The 16,729-nt window shown below is 39.7% G+C and overlaps 1 protein-coding gene across 3 annotated transcripts in view; it reads left to right on the top strand.

Annotated features, from left to right (window-relative positions):
* LOC146329731 (tripartite motif-containing protein 2) overlaps window positions 1–16,729 on the top strand; it is a 43,692-nt gene that overhangs the window by 12,481 nt on the left and 14,482 nt on the right. For all 3 annotated transcript variants that reach the window (XM_084715008.1, XM_084715007.1, XM_084715009.1), the window contains exon 2: window positions 14,624–14,802. In XM_084715008.1, coding sequence (XP_084571134.1) covers window positions 14,669–14,802 — 134 coding nt within the window. In that variant the 5' untranslated portion in view covers window positions 14,624–14,668. The remainder of the gene's footprint in view (window positions 1–14,623; window positions 14,803–16,729) is intronic.

The raw sequence follows: 16,729 nt of genomic DNA, 5'->3' as shown, positions 1-16,729 counted from the left end.
CATCTCATTTGTTCAAGCTGATCGGAAATTGAAGTTTAAAAAAAAAGACTATTTTCCATTTTGCAGGGGGCTTTAAGCTTCGATACTATGAACTACATACCCAATAAGTGTACTATCATTCGGACGCACTGTTCAGCATGTATCGTATCACTTCCTGATGGCCTCCTTGTCAGTTGGAGATGTATAACAATATGCGATTTTCAAAAATATATTATGCCTAGCAAAGTGAAACCCTACACTCGCACTTACTGATGTTATTGACGAGATGCCTTGGTCGCTGACCGCCATGGTCTGTTAAGTTTCTGTTTTCATCACTACTGCTATATTTATGCTGGCGTAGTGTCCCACTGCTTACATGCTGTAATATAATAATATAATAATATAACAATATAATAATATGCATTTCAGGTACTGCTGGTTTTATAAGGTTTCAGACTAAAAAAAACCCCTCACATACTGTTTTGGCTTTATAAACAGCATATTAGTATGGAATTTTGGAAGCTGGGAGCAGTAACTTCCTGGAGTCTCTGCTGGTTGCCTGGCAACTTTTACCAGCCAAGAAACAGTCCAGAATGAGTCACTCCTGATCCATTTTTTTCTGCCAGAAAGCAAATATGGCCATATTCTAAAAATAGTCCTTCAATTTTCAAAACCAGGGAGGTTAATCTGCAAAATAATTCACCATTAAAATAAAGCCTGCCAAACTGTATAATACATTCGATTGCATTACACACTCTTCCCAATTCAGAAATTTAACATAATCTGTACAAACGCTAAATGTATATTGTTAACTTGCTAAGCTAATATGTCCATGTTAAGTGTCATGCAGGAGGACTAAAACCATTTTCTCTAGTCCAGTGCACTTTCTCTGGACATTGAGCCACAGTGTTTTAGTTTCAGTCAATTCTGGTTGACAGATGTGCAGCGTGGACAGTTTTCAATGGCTCCATGCAGCACATCTGTAGGCCTTAATTTGAGGTCAGTTGTTAACATACATGCACACACAGACAATGCTCTGTCTTATCTTATGTGACCAGACTGCGCGGTTGGACAGACATATAACCCAGTGACGCATTGACACTGGGTTTCCTTATTCTGTACTCTCAGAATACAGCGTTCTTTTCTCTGAAACAACTAAATTTGATCCGACAAATCTTCAAGATTTGTAGGGAATTCAATTGAATATTACTCAACACTCTGAAGAGATCAAATGTTTTGTAGATTTTTACTCAAAAAAATGTCTTGAGGCTGTCTTATTTATTACTTTTGAGGTTTAAAACCCAGTTGACCACTTTCATCAGTGGAGGGGTGGATGTGGAGTTGATTGAACGAGGGGACATTCGGGCTGAAGTTGTGATCTGCCGCTGTAATCTCTCATCATCCTGTCCCCAGTGGATGCTTTAGATTAGCATGAGAGTGCTCTAATGATTGAGGGGTGGGGCCTGTGTCACTGTCCAGCATCGAAGGCACGTGAAGCCCCTGAATCCACTGAAGCTGAAAGCTGGAAAGCACTATACTAAAAGATAAAGGTGTGTTTTTATGTATTTGGAGTACGGTAGTCTCCAAATTTAAGGATTTCATTATGAAATGGTGAGATCGCCAGGGTTACCATGAACATAAGCCTTATAGACAGACCATCTGGCTTTATGTGCTGAGAGGATTTAAAATATAATAAATTCTGAAAACAAACAAACTGCAAATGTCAACACACATAAACATGAGTTATAATGATGATATGTTGCTGCCATCAGCGGTAGTATTCAGTTAGGGTTGTCCTCTCCTGATTATGGTGATTTTAGGTGTAATGAACATGTGAGAACCGTTACTGCCCTGTAATCTTAGCCTTATCTTTTGTCACCAGAATGGACGGGTGGCAGATAAACGGCCAACGCATTGACGTGGAGTTTGCTTATTCATTCAGAGAACGGTCTTTTTCTATGAAGCATGTCAGCACGTGATGAGACAGTCAGACAGTTTAATGAGTGATTGTGCTTCGTATGGAACCAGAACAAGGATGGAGTTAGCCTAGCTTAGCATAAAGGCTGGAAGCAGGGGGAAACAGCAGACACCTTCCCCTAAAAACAAAAATTGTAGTTTTTAACCATGCTAGCATGGTCCAAGGGATGAGAATGTGGATCTGTTGGTCTGCCTGCCCAGACTGAAATGTCTCAACAAATACTGGAAGGACTGGAATGAAATTTTGCACGAACTTTCATGGATCACAGGGAATGAATCCTGACTGAAACCTAAACCAATTTTGACAAGCTTGTATGCATTCATGACAAGATAAACAAACTGTATTTTTTTTATAGACTTTTGTAACCTTGCCTGAACCAGTAAATCAAGGTGAATCAGTCAGCTGTCATGATCCCTCAGTCTTCCCTTTTCCAAGTGGGTCAGTGTCCAGACACTGCCAATATTTAATTACCAGGTCACGCTAAGTGTTGTCTGTAAGTAACTGTCAAGTCAGAGATGACAGTCTGATGTTAGCTACCCATCTGTAGTAACAGTCACCAGCATCATTTAGCTGTTTACCAAATTTATTCATGTATCTTATGTGCTTCAAATCTCAGCATAAAAGCTCATAGGTATTTTTATGGTTCATGCTCGTGTCTTGTTTGACATTTAAATGACAGATGCAAATTCATATTTATTGTCATCAAAAATGAATCATCGCTGCTGCCTGAATAAAGAATTACTGTTCTCCAGAGGCTCATACATGCTTCAGGATCCCTTTACTTTCTGTGAAGTTTGAGGAACCAGAGATCATGATGGTTTTGAATGTTTATTTGTTTTATAATCAGCTGCAGCTTTCATTTTCCTTTTTCTCTCATTATATTAAACTGTGATCAACTGTTAGATGACGTTTTGCCGGTCTGATTTTTAAGTGCACAGTATGACCAGCGATGTGATCCAAAAGAGTTAAAAAGGCATCTTTTTTTAATTTTCTGATCTAAGTTATGTAAGGATATTTGTTATATTTCCAAGAAAGACTTATAATTCCTTTAGACTCAGACTCAGTCACTAGTAGATTGCAGCTAACATGGTGAACAAAGTTGCCTAGTTTGGCAAAAAAAAAAAAAAAAACCCTCACAATAATAAAATCTAACTTTTAATTGCAGTCGTGCATGAAAAGTGCAGAAGTAAGCTGTCCTGTGACTCCACTCTCAGCTGACACCAATATGACACTATAACAGTGAACCTGATGTGACTCTTGGACTTCTGACTTCTGACCCAACAAACGACTCACTCTTACATCATCAAATATTATAAAACGCTCAACAACGTGCAGGTGAAGTCAGACAAACCAGCTGGACCTACAGATCCACCTGTTTGTCTCCACCTTGTTGTTTAAAAGTGGTCATCCTGACTGGACAGTGTGATTATTGTGCGGGGTGACCTGGTGTTCAGTGTGTTTAGAAACGGATAGATGGTGAAAACAGCTGAGGTCAGAGCTCTGGAAAGAGCTGCGGGATCATGGACACCAGAGGGAGACCCAGAGTAACATACAAACCACTGTAGCCACCATGTGAACAAAAACCTAAAATAAACCTTTGAGAACTCTTTCCTCTTCATCCTGGTGAGTGGTTTAAAGTTACAGCACTGGATTCTGCACATGCAACAGTTAAAGTTTAACGTTGGTTAAAGTTGTGTTTTCTTTTATGGGAGGTTTGGTTGAGAGAGCAGCAGATGTTTTTTTTATTACAGCTGCTAAGTCAGTTGGAAATGCTGTTTTTGCTTCACGGTCGCCTTTGAAGTGTCTTAATGCATCAGGACTGATGATGTGGGTGTGAACGGTGAAGCAGCAGAAACAGGTTAAGAGACCTGTTTCAGGAAAAAAGAAATCCAGGTGATGGAAATCCAGGTGATGGAGGCAGAGGAAAATTCGGGGAGTTGATGGCTGATTAAGCGAGGCAGAGCTGAGAATATGGCTGGAAGTGAGCATGGCTGAGCAGCGGGCAGGCAGGGGTCCTGTGGCACAGAGAAACTAATTTAGCGATTCCAGAAAAACACATGAGAGCTTTGAAAAACTTGAATACGAAAGTTAAGAGGCCTGAGACGTGAAACTAACACTTAGACTGAAACAACAATCTGGCAATGAGTAGATGAAGAACCGGGGTTGATATACTGCAGAGCTGACTAGCGGACGGCTTGCGGGTGTGTGACTTATAGCAGGTTTGTAAATTAAACAGCACAACAGGCAGTCGGGAGAATGAGAAACTGTTTAAACTGTCTCCCAGCAGCAGCAACCACATAATTAACAGCTGACAAAACAAACAACAACGTGGGCCTGCAGGGGAAAAGCCATAGACAGTAATGTTCATGCTGGTAATCAGGATATGTTCATGATATGTTTTCACGTCTGAATGACATTCACCAGTTCTCTGTCCTATAAGTCTCCCTTGGCTTGTTTGTTTTTGTATTAGCTATGTGGTCGAGGTAGACGTGGGCTATATGCTGCTTTAGGTGCTTGAATTGAGTATGGTAATAGTGCAGACCTACAAATGAAGACATGGGAACACAGGAGACACAGAGGTGAAATGAGAAACACAGAAAGACACAGGGGAAACAACTAGAGACAGTAAACAAACAATAGTTTGGTTTATGACACAAACGTTTCACTAAAAGACTTTAAATCTTATAATTTAAACAAGTGAGTTATAAAAAAAATCACCTCACGTACAGTTGTCAGGAAGTTGGACATTTTGACTCACTTTAAGAGCTGGCCTCAAGTGGCCATGCAAGGATCTGCAGTATTTGGCATTTCAGCGATGCTTTAATTTTTCAGTTTACCACTTGTTGCAATGTTGATGTTTGCATTAAGCTCAAAGCAACAATGGGCTTCATGCATGAACCATTTGTACAAACAGATATGCTTTTAAGTGGTGTGTACGAGTGATTTAGGAGAACTTGTCGCTTAGAGATACAAATACAATTTCTCAGTGGTCCACACCTGTTGTAGAGTCATGTTCAGTCAGTCTGAGACAGTTATGACAACATTGTCCTGTTTGACAGCATTTTGAATTATAATAATTGTAAATTTACAGATAAAGCCTCTCATCATTAATTCAATGATGCGTTATCACCTCCTGTCACGTGTATTGGCTGTATATCTTCAGATGCAAGTTTATGAAGTTGTTGTTCATCCTCACACAACGTCCTCACTCTGTCCTCTGTCCACATGATGAAAACTTCCTCTTCCTCCCGCTGCAGTTATCGATCACCCCTTACTGTGTCTGTGGCGAGTTGTTTTTTTTTCTTTGAAGTCATTTTCATATCGAGACTATTCCTCTTTATTTCAGTGACAGTCCGACCCTCCAGTAACTTGGCATTATTATTATTAGCAGGTCTTTTAGTTCCACTGCTGATTCTCTTAAAATTACAGATTTTCCTTTATGGATCTCTGAAAGCAGGACATTAAATTCCAGACTCTTAAAGTTCTTTTTTCTCTTTGATGCCATTTTCATGAATAAACTTCCTGACAGCCTTATATGATATTATTGGGGCATTAATTGTGCTAATTTACAAGTCTCATGCACGTGCACTCAAATACTCACAGGTGGATCATTTTCAGAATTATTTGAAGTTATGAGCATTTGCTAAATCTGACATGTTCATACGAGCCCATCGTATGAACTAAAAGAAGAGAAATTTAAGATAAGGAGATGAAAATGTTCCTGCATGATTCCCAGTCTTCATGTATTAAAATCAGTAATAACTTATCTTTTTATATAAGCTGTTACTATATCGGCATTGAAAGGCCTGTCAGTCCATTTGGAAGCCATAGCAACTTCCACTGGCGTGTTTTGATTTGTAGTGGCAGCATTTACATCCAGTTTGCAGACTGTGCCTTGAACAAATCAGAAACAAAGTGATGAAGAGATGTTTGTCATAGAAGCTGGTGGCTGTGAGGATGTGAGCATATAAAGTACAAAGTTTGCATATCCAAATCGAATCCTGCCTCTGTAACCGCTCATTAAAGGTATCATGTGGAGTTTTTGACTACCGTGTAAGACTATGGAGTGATGCTTTTGTGATTTGTTTATAAGAGTAACTTCACAGCACGAGGCTCGTAATATTCTGTATCTTTCTGATTGTTGAAAAATCCCATGGAAAGACCAAAACCAACAATCTGAGTCTCGGTACATAAAAGTATTGAATCCAAGTTGCTTGATTGATTACATCATTCATCTGCATGTGAATACTGCACACACACACACAGAGTTCAGCCTTTGTTTTCATCTTCACTCCACAGTTACATTAGTTCCTCTTGTTCTGTGTCCCACTGCTCCGACTGACTCACTCACTGACTTTGGCAGATGAAGAGATGAGATCACTGGAACAGCCTGGGAGCTGCCAGGCGAAATGAAATGTGTGAGAAAGCTCTGTCCAGATCAACTCGTGTTATTGAAACGGAAAGGTAGAACAGGATTTAATCACTGCGTGTATGTTGTTTTGTTATTCACTGGAATATGAAGAACCAGGATTTCTCAGCATATAAAAAGATAAAAATCATTCAAATCTAGTCTTGGGAAGATGGCTAAAATCTCTACTCACTGCCATTATTGTATGTCAAGATTGAGACACGTCCCAACATGTTTTGGTGCTACCTTGTTACCGATGAAGGAAAGAGGAAGAACAGTGGAAATCCCCGTCTTAATGTTTTTATTGTTAGTCTTTCCTCATGCAGACCGCTTTTTGATTCAGAGCAGATTCATCTTGATCCTGATCTGACTTCAAATAACATTGTTTTATTATCTGAAGACATCTCCAAGAAATAAAATGGAAATTTTATTTATATTTCTCTTAACTGTTTCAGTAATCCGTGTCCTGAGTAGACCAGCGATGCAGACAATTTAGCCTGCTAATCTTATGGAGTTTCTTTGACATTGCGTCTGTCTTAACAGAGTTGTAGATTTATTTGTTATGTTTTGACCTAATGAGTCAGTGGTGAGGTACGTCTTCGTCCTGCTGATGTCATTTTCAGTTGACATGGAAAGTGTGGTAGCTTTTTTTAACTTGGTGTATATGCTACACATTTTTACAGTTGGAGAATGTAAGAAGCACTTCAGGCCTGCATCAGTGATAAATGAAAATTACAACATAAAAAAGATCCGTTATTCATGGAGGTGTCCTGTACTACTGCATAGCCACAGTTAGACCTCCCTGAACTAGCTAGCGTTTTGCTACCATTAGCTAACCTATGATGTGACCATATGTAAAGGCCTATGTCGCTTTTACAGGTCAGCAGCAATCACAGCAACATCTTTAAACCATCTCCTAAATTTGGTTTTATTTTCGACAAAGACAGGCCGAGCACACAGCAGGAAACAGGACATTTTAACAAAGGTAATTTACATTGAATTGTGCAAACAGAGCCCCTTAAAGCAAATCATTTTGTGGACTAAACACATCTCTTCTTTTTCCCGGTACACCTCCAGCTCATATGTGCATATAGCACATAGCAGCCCACATACACCGACTGTTCTCATCAGTGTATGCAAAAAGCTTTATAGAGTCCATCTTATTACACAGACAGCAGTGCAGTGCAGAGATTGAGATCCCTCTAAAATCACATGCACCCTCCATGCATCTTTTCATATTTTCTCAAGCAAGGAAATAAGTTTCCCCTCAGGGCTGTGTCAAGACATGAAGGAATAACAACATACTATATTGTTAAGGATTGACCTACTCGTGCTATGTCACGTACATTCACACACAAGAGCGTCTCTGGTGTTGGCAGAGTCATACTATTCATTATACTTCCATTTCCTTATACTTGATAATCATGATTCTCTTTCATCTTTTGCCTCTGACTTTACTTCCTTTACCCTCTTCTGGCTCTGTCTCTGCATGTACAGTGAGTCAGCAGCGTGCACACACCCACCCATACACACACACACACACACACACACACACACATATGCACTCAGAAAGATCCATTTGGCTTTAACTCTATTGGCCGTGGAGGGGACCCATAAGTGCTGTTCCTTTTTTTCCATTTGTTAGATCACAAGCTGTCAGCCAGTAGTCGCTCACATACTCCTGATGCTGCACACGCTCGCTGCAGTGCAGTGAGCCAGCATTTACTTCAGACACACACACACACACACACGCACACACACACACACAGAAAGGGGAGGGCAAGAGGAGGGAGATGAATGGATGAGACAGACTGAGCCAAGAATGCAAGTGATGGGAGGAGAGGAAGTGCTGAGGGAAGGAGGGAGGGGAAGAGCAATGATGTAAAAACTGAAATACAATCTGGCTAAATCGCCCCTCCTCAACTTGGCTCACGTGTGTGTGCACACCCATAAACACACACACAGAGGAGCTGCCTCTCTCTCACACACACATCCTGTCGTCTCCAGTTTGGCTTTTCGCTGCTGCTACCTGGAGGGAAGCATCATTTCATGTGAGAGCTGACATGACTTGAAGGCAGGTTTGCAGGGATTTTTGTGCACATGGAGGCAGTGTTTCAGTCTGTGTGCTGGAGTGGATGACGCCTGTTGATCAGCCCATACATGCAGCACTGTAAGTCTTCTTCTTAGTAATGTTCTGAGCCAAATACCGAAGCTTTCTGGAACATTTTTTTTTAATATCTGTTGTTTGAAGCTCATTTCTTTTGCATTAGCTTACCTGTTTTTGCTTGGAGTCAATACATGTGGGGGGGAAGGGGTAAAATACCTCTGATTTAAGTAAAATATTTCCCTTTTTCATGTGCACCCTCATCTGCGTATTAGATGACGGCTCAATCCAGCAGGAATTATTCCGCTTAGCTGGTGCGGATCTGATTATGTAAGAGGAGTGGAGCGTTTGTGTGGCTGCTGCGACCTTGTGCACTGTCAGCACAGGGCTGCTTCTGTTGTCCTGTTGTGGCTGTCTGCAGGATTTAGGAATTTCAGTTTTATAATCACTGCCATATTTGATGCTCTGTTTATCTGCATAATCTGCTCCATGGAGCCGGTAAGTTATTAACATACAGCCTGAGAGATGAGCTTTTGTGTTTGTGGACGTCTGTGCTGGCATATAATGTTTATATTGTGATTCAAATCTCATATGCAAAGGATTTATTTGATATTCCGTATGGACACACAGTTATGAATGAAGAAGTCTGTAACAATAGTTTTGGCTTCTGGGCTGATGGTCAAATGTGAGACTGGACTGTGAACAGCTTGTTCAAGTCATTATCCTGCTGCTACAGTTAACTTGCTGCTTCTGTTTCAATTGCACTTCCGGCTTTATGAAGCTGAACTGAGCTGCTCATTACCTAACTATTTAAAAAGATAATTTGGATGATTTAAAGTGGGGTTGCATGAGGTACTTCTTTATAGTCAGTGTATTAGCTACAGTAGATGGCGGTTTGGAGAAGCAGCAGGAGGACTGGTGCAGGAAGCTAAATAATATACTGTTGTGGACAAGGTCCGCAACAAAATGTATTTTAGCCACCTGAAAAACCTCGATATCAGTTAAAGTGTGCACTATATTTAGACTATTTTCACCACTTTACCTTGTCATCAGACAGCCCTTTCTAATTGGAAACTTTATACAAGTCAAATAACACTTTCTCCAAAGCAGCCAGATTCCTTTGGCAAAATCAGACATTTTACCTCTCTGAACACGGGAGTTGCTGGTCTACTGCTGTCTTGATTGGTTAGTTAGTTTGTGTTATTGTGTGACTGTGTTTTAAAGGGTTAGTTGGTGTTCACAGAAGTCGCACAATAACCCAAACAAACAAACCAGTCAAGGCGGCAGTACAGCAGAAACTCCTGTGTTCTGCGAGAGCTCAGCAGTGAGGTGAAAATCCCATAATGTCATAAACATCCAAGGTAGAACTACCATGAGCCCTGAGACTGTTAAACAATATTATATGCTGCTAAGGAGCCACAAGTCTGTATGATATCAACCTTGTTTTAAGAAAGACATGTTTTATTTGCAACATGATGGAGAAGTACCACACTACCCACAATCCTAACATGTAAGCACGATGTCTGTGATTGGTGGAGCTCACTGTTACCATGGAAATGTTAGCAAAAGCTAGCACGCTGGCTAGCTAGGTAGTATTAGCCAACATGAGTCATACTAATCATGTTGTTATTATGCCACGGTGAATATAAACAATAAACAATACATACACAACACAAACTATAATATGTTACAACATTGTTATTAAAGGAGAAATATGTAAATTTACATATATCTCCTTTAATAAATATAAATATAAATATAATATTTAATTTAATAAATCATAAAATAACCATGATTTGTCATTAGGGATAAATTAAAATATTGACTTCTCTGACAACAACGCTAAAGCCAGCCCTCTTCTGAAATTTCTATTCTGGTCTGTAACTTGTATTTTTGTTTGCCTGTTTCACTTTAATTAGAGTTCAAATTAATGCTGATTTTTTTTTTGCTGAATGTTGTAATAAATCATTAATAATCTTATAGAAGCCATAGATATTTATAACTGTGAAAATGAGCGATATTTTAGTGGAGTCTGGCAGGGAGAAGACAGACAGTCACTTAACTCCAGAGTGTATTTTCAGAGCAGTTTGCTTTTGTTTTCTAGATAACAGATTCAGCGTTACACTGACAGACAACTGACAGTTATAAACAGCTGATCAACTTACAGTGTTGGATTTGTTGTTGCGCGTTACTGTCAAATTATAATGTTGCATGTTGCAGAGGGAAACAACTTAAATATGATTTCAACCTATTTAATATACTGTCTATGACTCCAACTGGCTATCTGGACTGCTGTACTCTGTACTTCTGGACATACAGTATAAAACTTTTCTCAGTGACACAGGTTGAATTTAAGAGGAAGCCATATGATTTCCAGTGGTTTATGGGATGAGTAGTTCTGTCACTCTCTGCTTCAGTTTCCTGTCAGAAAAGCTTGTCTCACGGCAAGGTAAAGCAGCGAAAATACTCTAATTATAGCGTACACTTGCTGACCTTCATCTACTGTAGGTAATACACTGACTTTGGATAAGTACCTCATATAACCCCACTTTAAAAAATCCGGACTGTCCCTTTAACCGCTGACAGCAAACACATTACACACCAGCCTTGTAACACACTGGAAATTATGGTAATAATAATAACCTGCTTACAGCATGACAGCTTCATTATGACAGTAATTCTGTCCACCGCTCTCCATCTTCAGGCTTACCAGATCAGCACATTGTAGTCACAGGATGTGCTTTCAGAGAAAATAAAGAGGGGAGCGGGCTTGTGTAAGAGAGAGAAAGATTAGGAGAAAATAGAGAGAAGAGGAGAAAGAGAGCATGCACCATAGAAAGAAGTTCAGTCCCAGAGGGTTTCCTCTCAGCAGCAGAGGTGGCCTGTTTCTGGGCCTGTCTTCAGTGTGAAGAGACAATAAAAGCCCTGACACACTTTCTGTGTCTAAGTTAGCTGCCAGATAACGTTACAGAAATGTCGGACATTGAAATAAAGGATGCAGTAAGAGGATGCTTCGGATAAAAGTGGAGAGCAAGTTAGACTTCTTCACAATTAGAATCAGTGTGAATATGGTGGATTGGGTATCAAAGTGTTTATTTTTATAGGTTCAGTGTTCTGTCTCTCACTGAGTGCTGAACACGGAGTTCCTTGCTTTTATAATCAAATATTTATCACTCGAAGTGCTTTTTATGAAAAAACAGGCAGCCATCAGCTCAGATTCAGACTCTGCTCTGCTGTGGTGGTTCCCAACATGCAAGATGAATTCTTCTATGTTTCTATGTTTATTCTCTCAGACTTTTTTTCTAATCATGTAGGATAGTTTTGCCTCTTTTGGCCTCTAACCGCGTCTCAGTCTTTTCCCCACATTTGATGTCTGTGTATCTCACTGACATACATTTTTAAGTGAGTTTTTAATCGCTGTAGCGGCCAGTCATGACTGAATGAGTGTATATGACAACAGAAACTCTCTGGAGAAAGATAGCTGATTTTTGAGTCTCATTCCCAGGTCGTCAGATACAGACACTTTAGATTAGTGGCTTGTTTCGTGCCACCAACCGAAAGATGTTGTCCATCAATCAGCTCCCCCAGTCTACATGTCAAAGTGTCCTTGGGCAAAATACTGAACTCCAGTTTGCTCTTTAAGATGAGTTAAAACGCAGAGATTAAATTTTACTCTACGTTGTACTGTGTACGATAGTGTAAGTGACCAAAAAAGTTGACTCAGATTCTACCTGGCCAACCCAGAGCTTCAGTATATAAAGCAGAATTGTGCACAACCCTGCAACTTTGTACAAACGCTCCAACTTTTCCACAAATTTGACCAATCGTTGTAGCTTCCTGCGTGTTCCAACAAGTTTTTTTAATTTATTTTGTTATGGGTACTGAAAATAACACAGGGTTTGGCATTGCTTTTGGCATTCATGCACTTCTTAATTTACAAATAAAGCAGATTTTGTTAGAATCTTTTGTAATCCTGAGGCCTTTTGGTAAGGTTACTGAGAACATTCAGAACAGGGCGTGGTTTTATTCTCCCTGGAACAAGTTGCCTTTGAAATTTAAGTAATTATACCAAAAAATGAAACTTTTCTTTTAAATTTTCACTTTGTCCCTCAGTTTTATTGCAAACAATGCCTAAAAGCATTGCAACATGAATTGCAATTTTTTTTAAAAGCTGCTATGAAATCGGGTATTTTAGGCCAAAACAATTCCAAAAAACGAAAGACCTGGGAATGAGACTCAACAAGCAACTTTCTTTCTCCAGAATCACTCACAGCACCTTTTAATAAGGTCAGTACAGGCTGTACTGGATCATATCAGTGAATCCCTACTAAAAACTTTGCAAATGAAATGACCTGTTTCTGTCCTCAGGGTATAAATGAGCGAAGTTGTAACAGAGGTGCAATTAAATGAGATATCAAAAACAAACTGGATGGCTCTGGGGCTTTTGGTGCCACAGGGAGTCTGGTACCCTGGGGCAGTTCCCTGCTTTGCCTGGTTGGTACTCCAGGCTTCGGTTTGGTTGAATTGCTCGTGGACATAGGAAAAGGATACCAGACAAAGATGACATCCAGTAATTTGCGAATGCATAAACCAAAAAAAGTTTTGTAGCGTCCATGTTGTGCATCCCGCTGCACATATCATGTCTATAAGAGAACCCCAAAGCTGCAAAAGATCTTGGAAGAGTGATCATTGTAACCCAAACCATGATCTTTCCATAATCAAGTGTTTTTGTCCTTTGACATAAGTAGATCTTAACCTCAGCACTGTCCCCTTCGAAAACATAATTAGTTTGGACAACATGCACAATGAAAAAACAACGCATAGAAATCTTGCAAGACTTTCACAAATCAAGGTTTCCCTTCTAGACAGGAGGAGCATTCAGCCCATTGATAATTCAATATTATGTTGTCTACTGTGACAATATGTTGTCTACATAAACAAAGCAACACTCACTGTAGTAAATCAGAACCACAAACTGCTCATATTGTGCGTATTACACAACCAGTCATGAGAACGCCATGACGCTCTCACACAGGCAGCATTATTTAAAATTCTTATTTAGGTAGGTACAAATTAGTTTTAAAAGTTTACATTGTGGTGCTCTTTATTGTCAAAGACTTTACAGAGGGATGATGTCACACCAATAAAAATCAGCTTTCGAGGCTCTGGGAAAAATTTACAAATCTAAAACATCCATGGATTAAAAGTTCATAACAGTAAGAGTAATAACTGACCTTCTTTGCAGTTGGACGTGTCCTGTCAACAGTTTTACTGTCTCAGTGGTCATTGTTTCATTGTTAGCAGGGATGAGCAGCAGCACGGTGTCCAAGCTCTCTTAATACATCAAAGGTGACATAAAAGTAGACATCACTTTGGGGATCATGAGCCAAAAAGTTTTACAACACTGACTATAAATCCTTAACTTTCTCAGAGGACTGGAAGTATAAACATCTACTTTTCAACGAAAATTAGTTCAGTTTAGAGTTTAAAATATACAACAAATAGAAAGGACAGTAGCTGCAGTGCAGGAGAGGAAGGAATCCCGAAGGACTTAATCAGAGCCCTGCCCTATAAAAAATACTAATAATGCTCAGCAAAAATGAACGGCTACATAAAAAGCTCCAGAACAGACACTAAAAAGACCTTGAGTTGAAATTATTTTGTCAACTGCTCCAAAGGTCAAGGGAAATATAGTTGTACATCTACCTCCTCAGTGTAGAATTAGAATTGTAGAATTAGACCTAGAGGTTTCTAAGTTGCATCCATGACAACCCTGATCCTCTTCACAACCTCTCAGTTGCTGTATCTGTTCCCAGGCTGTTAGATGCATCGACTCGATGAAAGAAAAAGTAATCACATGTCTCTTCCACTGACACTGACTGAAGAAATCTAGCAGTTCATATCTTGGTGACCTGATAATTGAAGGGATGTTTACTGTCACTATTTCTATTTCTGTCTTGATGGTTGTGGGTCTTTAGCCACAGGCGCTCATTGCTGTGCCTGTTTGTGCGTTTGGCATTTCCTGTAAGGAAAGCGGGCATTTCCCTTTAAACTTTGATCTTTAAACCCCACAGATCTCCTCCACAGGTCATCATCACTGTGTCTCTTTGCTCTGCCATCGCTCGTCTCATCCTCCCTCTGTTTCTCTCTGCAGGGTGCAGGGTAAGAGGAAGAGGGACTCCTATGTCAGAGTTTTAGGATGGCCAGTGAAGGCTCCACTATTCCCAGCCCCGTCGTCCGCCAGATTGACAAGCAGTTCTTGATCTGCAGCATATGTCTGGACCGCTACGAAAACCCCAAAGTCCTGCCCTGCCTGCACACCTTCTGTGAGAGGTGAGTGGACTTACCATGATGTTTTTATGTAGTCTTTCTATGTTTTAACCCTGTAAATTGTGTATACTGGACAGATATGTGTGTTTATGAGTGCTGATGGTTAAATGTGCAAATGAGGAGTTGGGAAAAAAAGGAAATTCAAATGTGTGATTTGGATGTTTTCTGTGAGAAATTGATGCTATATAGTGGGAGAAACAGTACCAATTCTAGATAGATCAATACTGTATTGTTTTTACTGTAAATCTGAGCATTGTTTCCCATGAGATGGTGCTGCTGGAGATCTCCTCTGTTGACTTTGGTGTGTTGGTGCCATCCTCTCTGACAACCGGCCTTTGTTTCTGACACAAAAGAGAAACTGTGTACTGTGCCCGTCTGTCCCTTTGCACTGGTTGCTTCCAGAGAGTTATTAAGACAATGAACTGTAGTTGTTTTCTCTTTATTCTTTTAATGTATTTATTTCTGTATTTAGAGGAAAAACGCTTGTAGTTGGAGGAAACAGATTTGATCAGATCACATTTGTTGTTAAGTTACAGTTGAAATTTTAAAGCATTTTGCTTCTTTTTGTGTATTTATTTGTCTGCCAGATAGCAAGCACATAAAACTATGTTTCATTAGAACTTATGATTGTAAAACTGTAAAGTGCAATATAATGCTAAACCCTCAGTGGTAGAAAGGCATTATTGCACTGACCTCCTTTACTCTAATGTGTTTCTGACCACATCCAGCATGATGTTCAGTGTAGTCAGAGGAGTGACCACACTCATCAGTGATGTAATGTTGCTCTACACTGGGATGCCACTTAATACCCAGGGGGCAAAGGCGGTTTCACAGACATGAAATGTTATAAAAGGTTGTGTAATAGATTTTCTTTTTTTCCCCGATTTAAAAAAAAAAAAAAAAAAAAGGCAGTGACCATCCAACTGCTCAGCTCCATTTCCCGTCTTTTGGAGGAACTCATTAGTTACAAGCACAGCAAAGAGTTTAGCGAAGAGTGTAACAATAAAAAAAAAAAAATTGATATAGAAAAAAATTACAATGGCAGACATGTGTTCCTCTTTTTTGTTGTAAGGTGCTACCGATCAGCTGATGGCACTGATTGTTACCATGGTAACATGGGTCTTAAGAGTGAGTCAGCCTGGGGTTACGGTGTTGTAATAGTTTTGGCTTACAGTTAGTCAGCCTTTATTTGTGTGAAATGGTCTAATTTACAATAGACTGATCTATGAGCAAAACAAAGACCAGTCTAACAAATTCTGGCCCCTGGTATCAATGATACCAATTAAAAGTGAGTATATGATACTGGGGAAAGATGGAGACTCAACAATCAGCTGTGTCCTACCGATCTATGATTGGTCAAAGTCTCCCATCACAAGCTAAATTTTCTAAAGGCTGAAAATAGATCCAAGAGGAGGAGCAAAAGTCCAGTTTCCTCTCTGGCCACTTGAACTACATTATGCTTATAGGTTATTATGAATATTTTACCCAGTGAGACCAAAAATAAACTGCCTACCCCAGCTTTAAGATCCCATTCCATTCCACCCTGACTCCGAATGGAACAGAACCTTAATTAGTATTATCGGTAACACCTGTGTTTACCCGAGGTCTGTTGCCCCATAACAAAACGAACAGGAAAGCCCCTGAGGTCCCGGAACAAGAACTTTTTATCTTGTTGCACGCGATAACAACTTATAAACTTGTAAATTATTATCTTGTGTGCATAAGATAAAAGAAATATATAATCTTTCTGGGCTTTGAAAGCTGCATAATTTAAAACTCTGAAAGGAGCCATCTTGCAAAGGTTACCACAGAGTTTCATCAAGACATAGTGTCACCAGCACTGAACATTATAGGCTTCACAGTGACAGGATCTATGGGGTTATAGCTGTTGTATTTGATTGCACTTGACTATACAGATATAAATAATAAT

The sequence above is a fragment of the Lutjanus erythropterus genome, chromosome 3 (assembly GCF_056507025.1).
Source record: "Lutjanus erythropterus isolate fLutEry1 chromosome 3, fLutEry1.hap2, whole genome shotgun sequence".
Taxonomy (NCBI): Eukaryota; Metazoa; Chordata; class Actinopteri; order Lutjaniformes; family Lutjanidae; genus Lutjanus; species Lutjanus erythropterus.
Note: the sequence above shows the minus strand (reverse complement) of the source record. Positions and strands in the feature narration are given on the sequence as shown.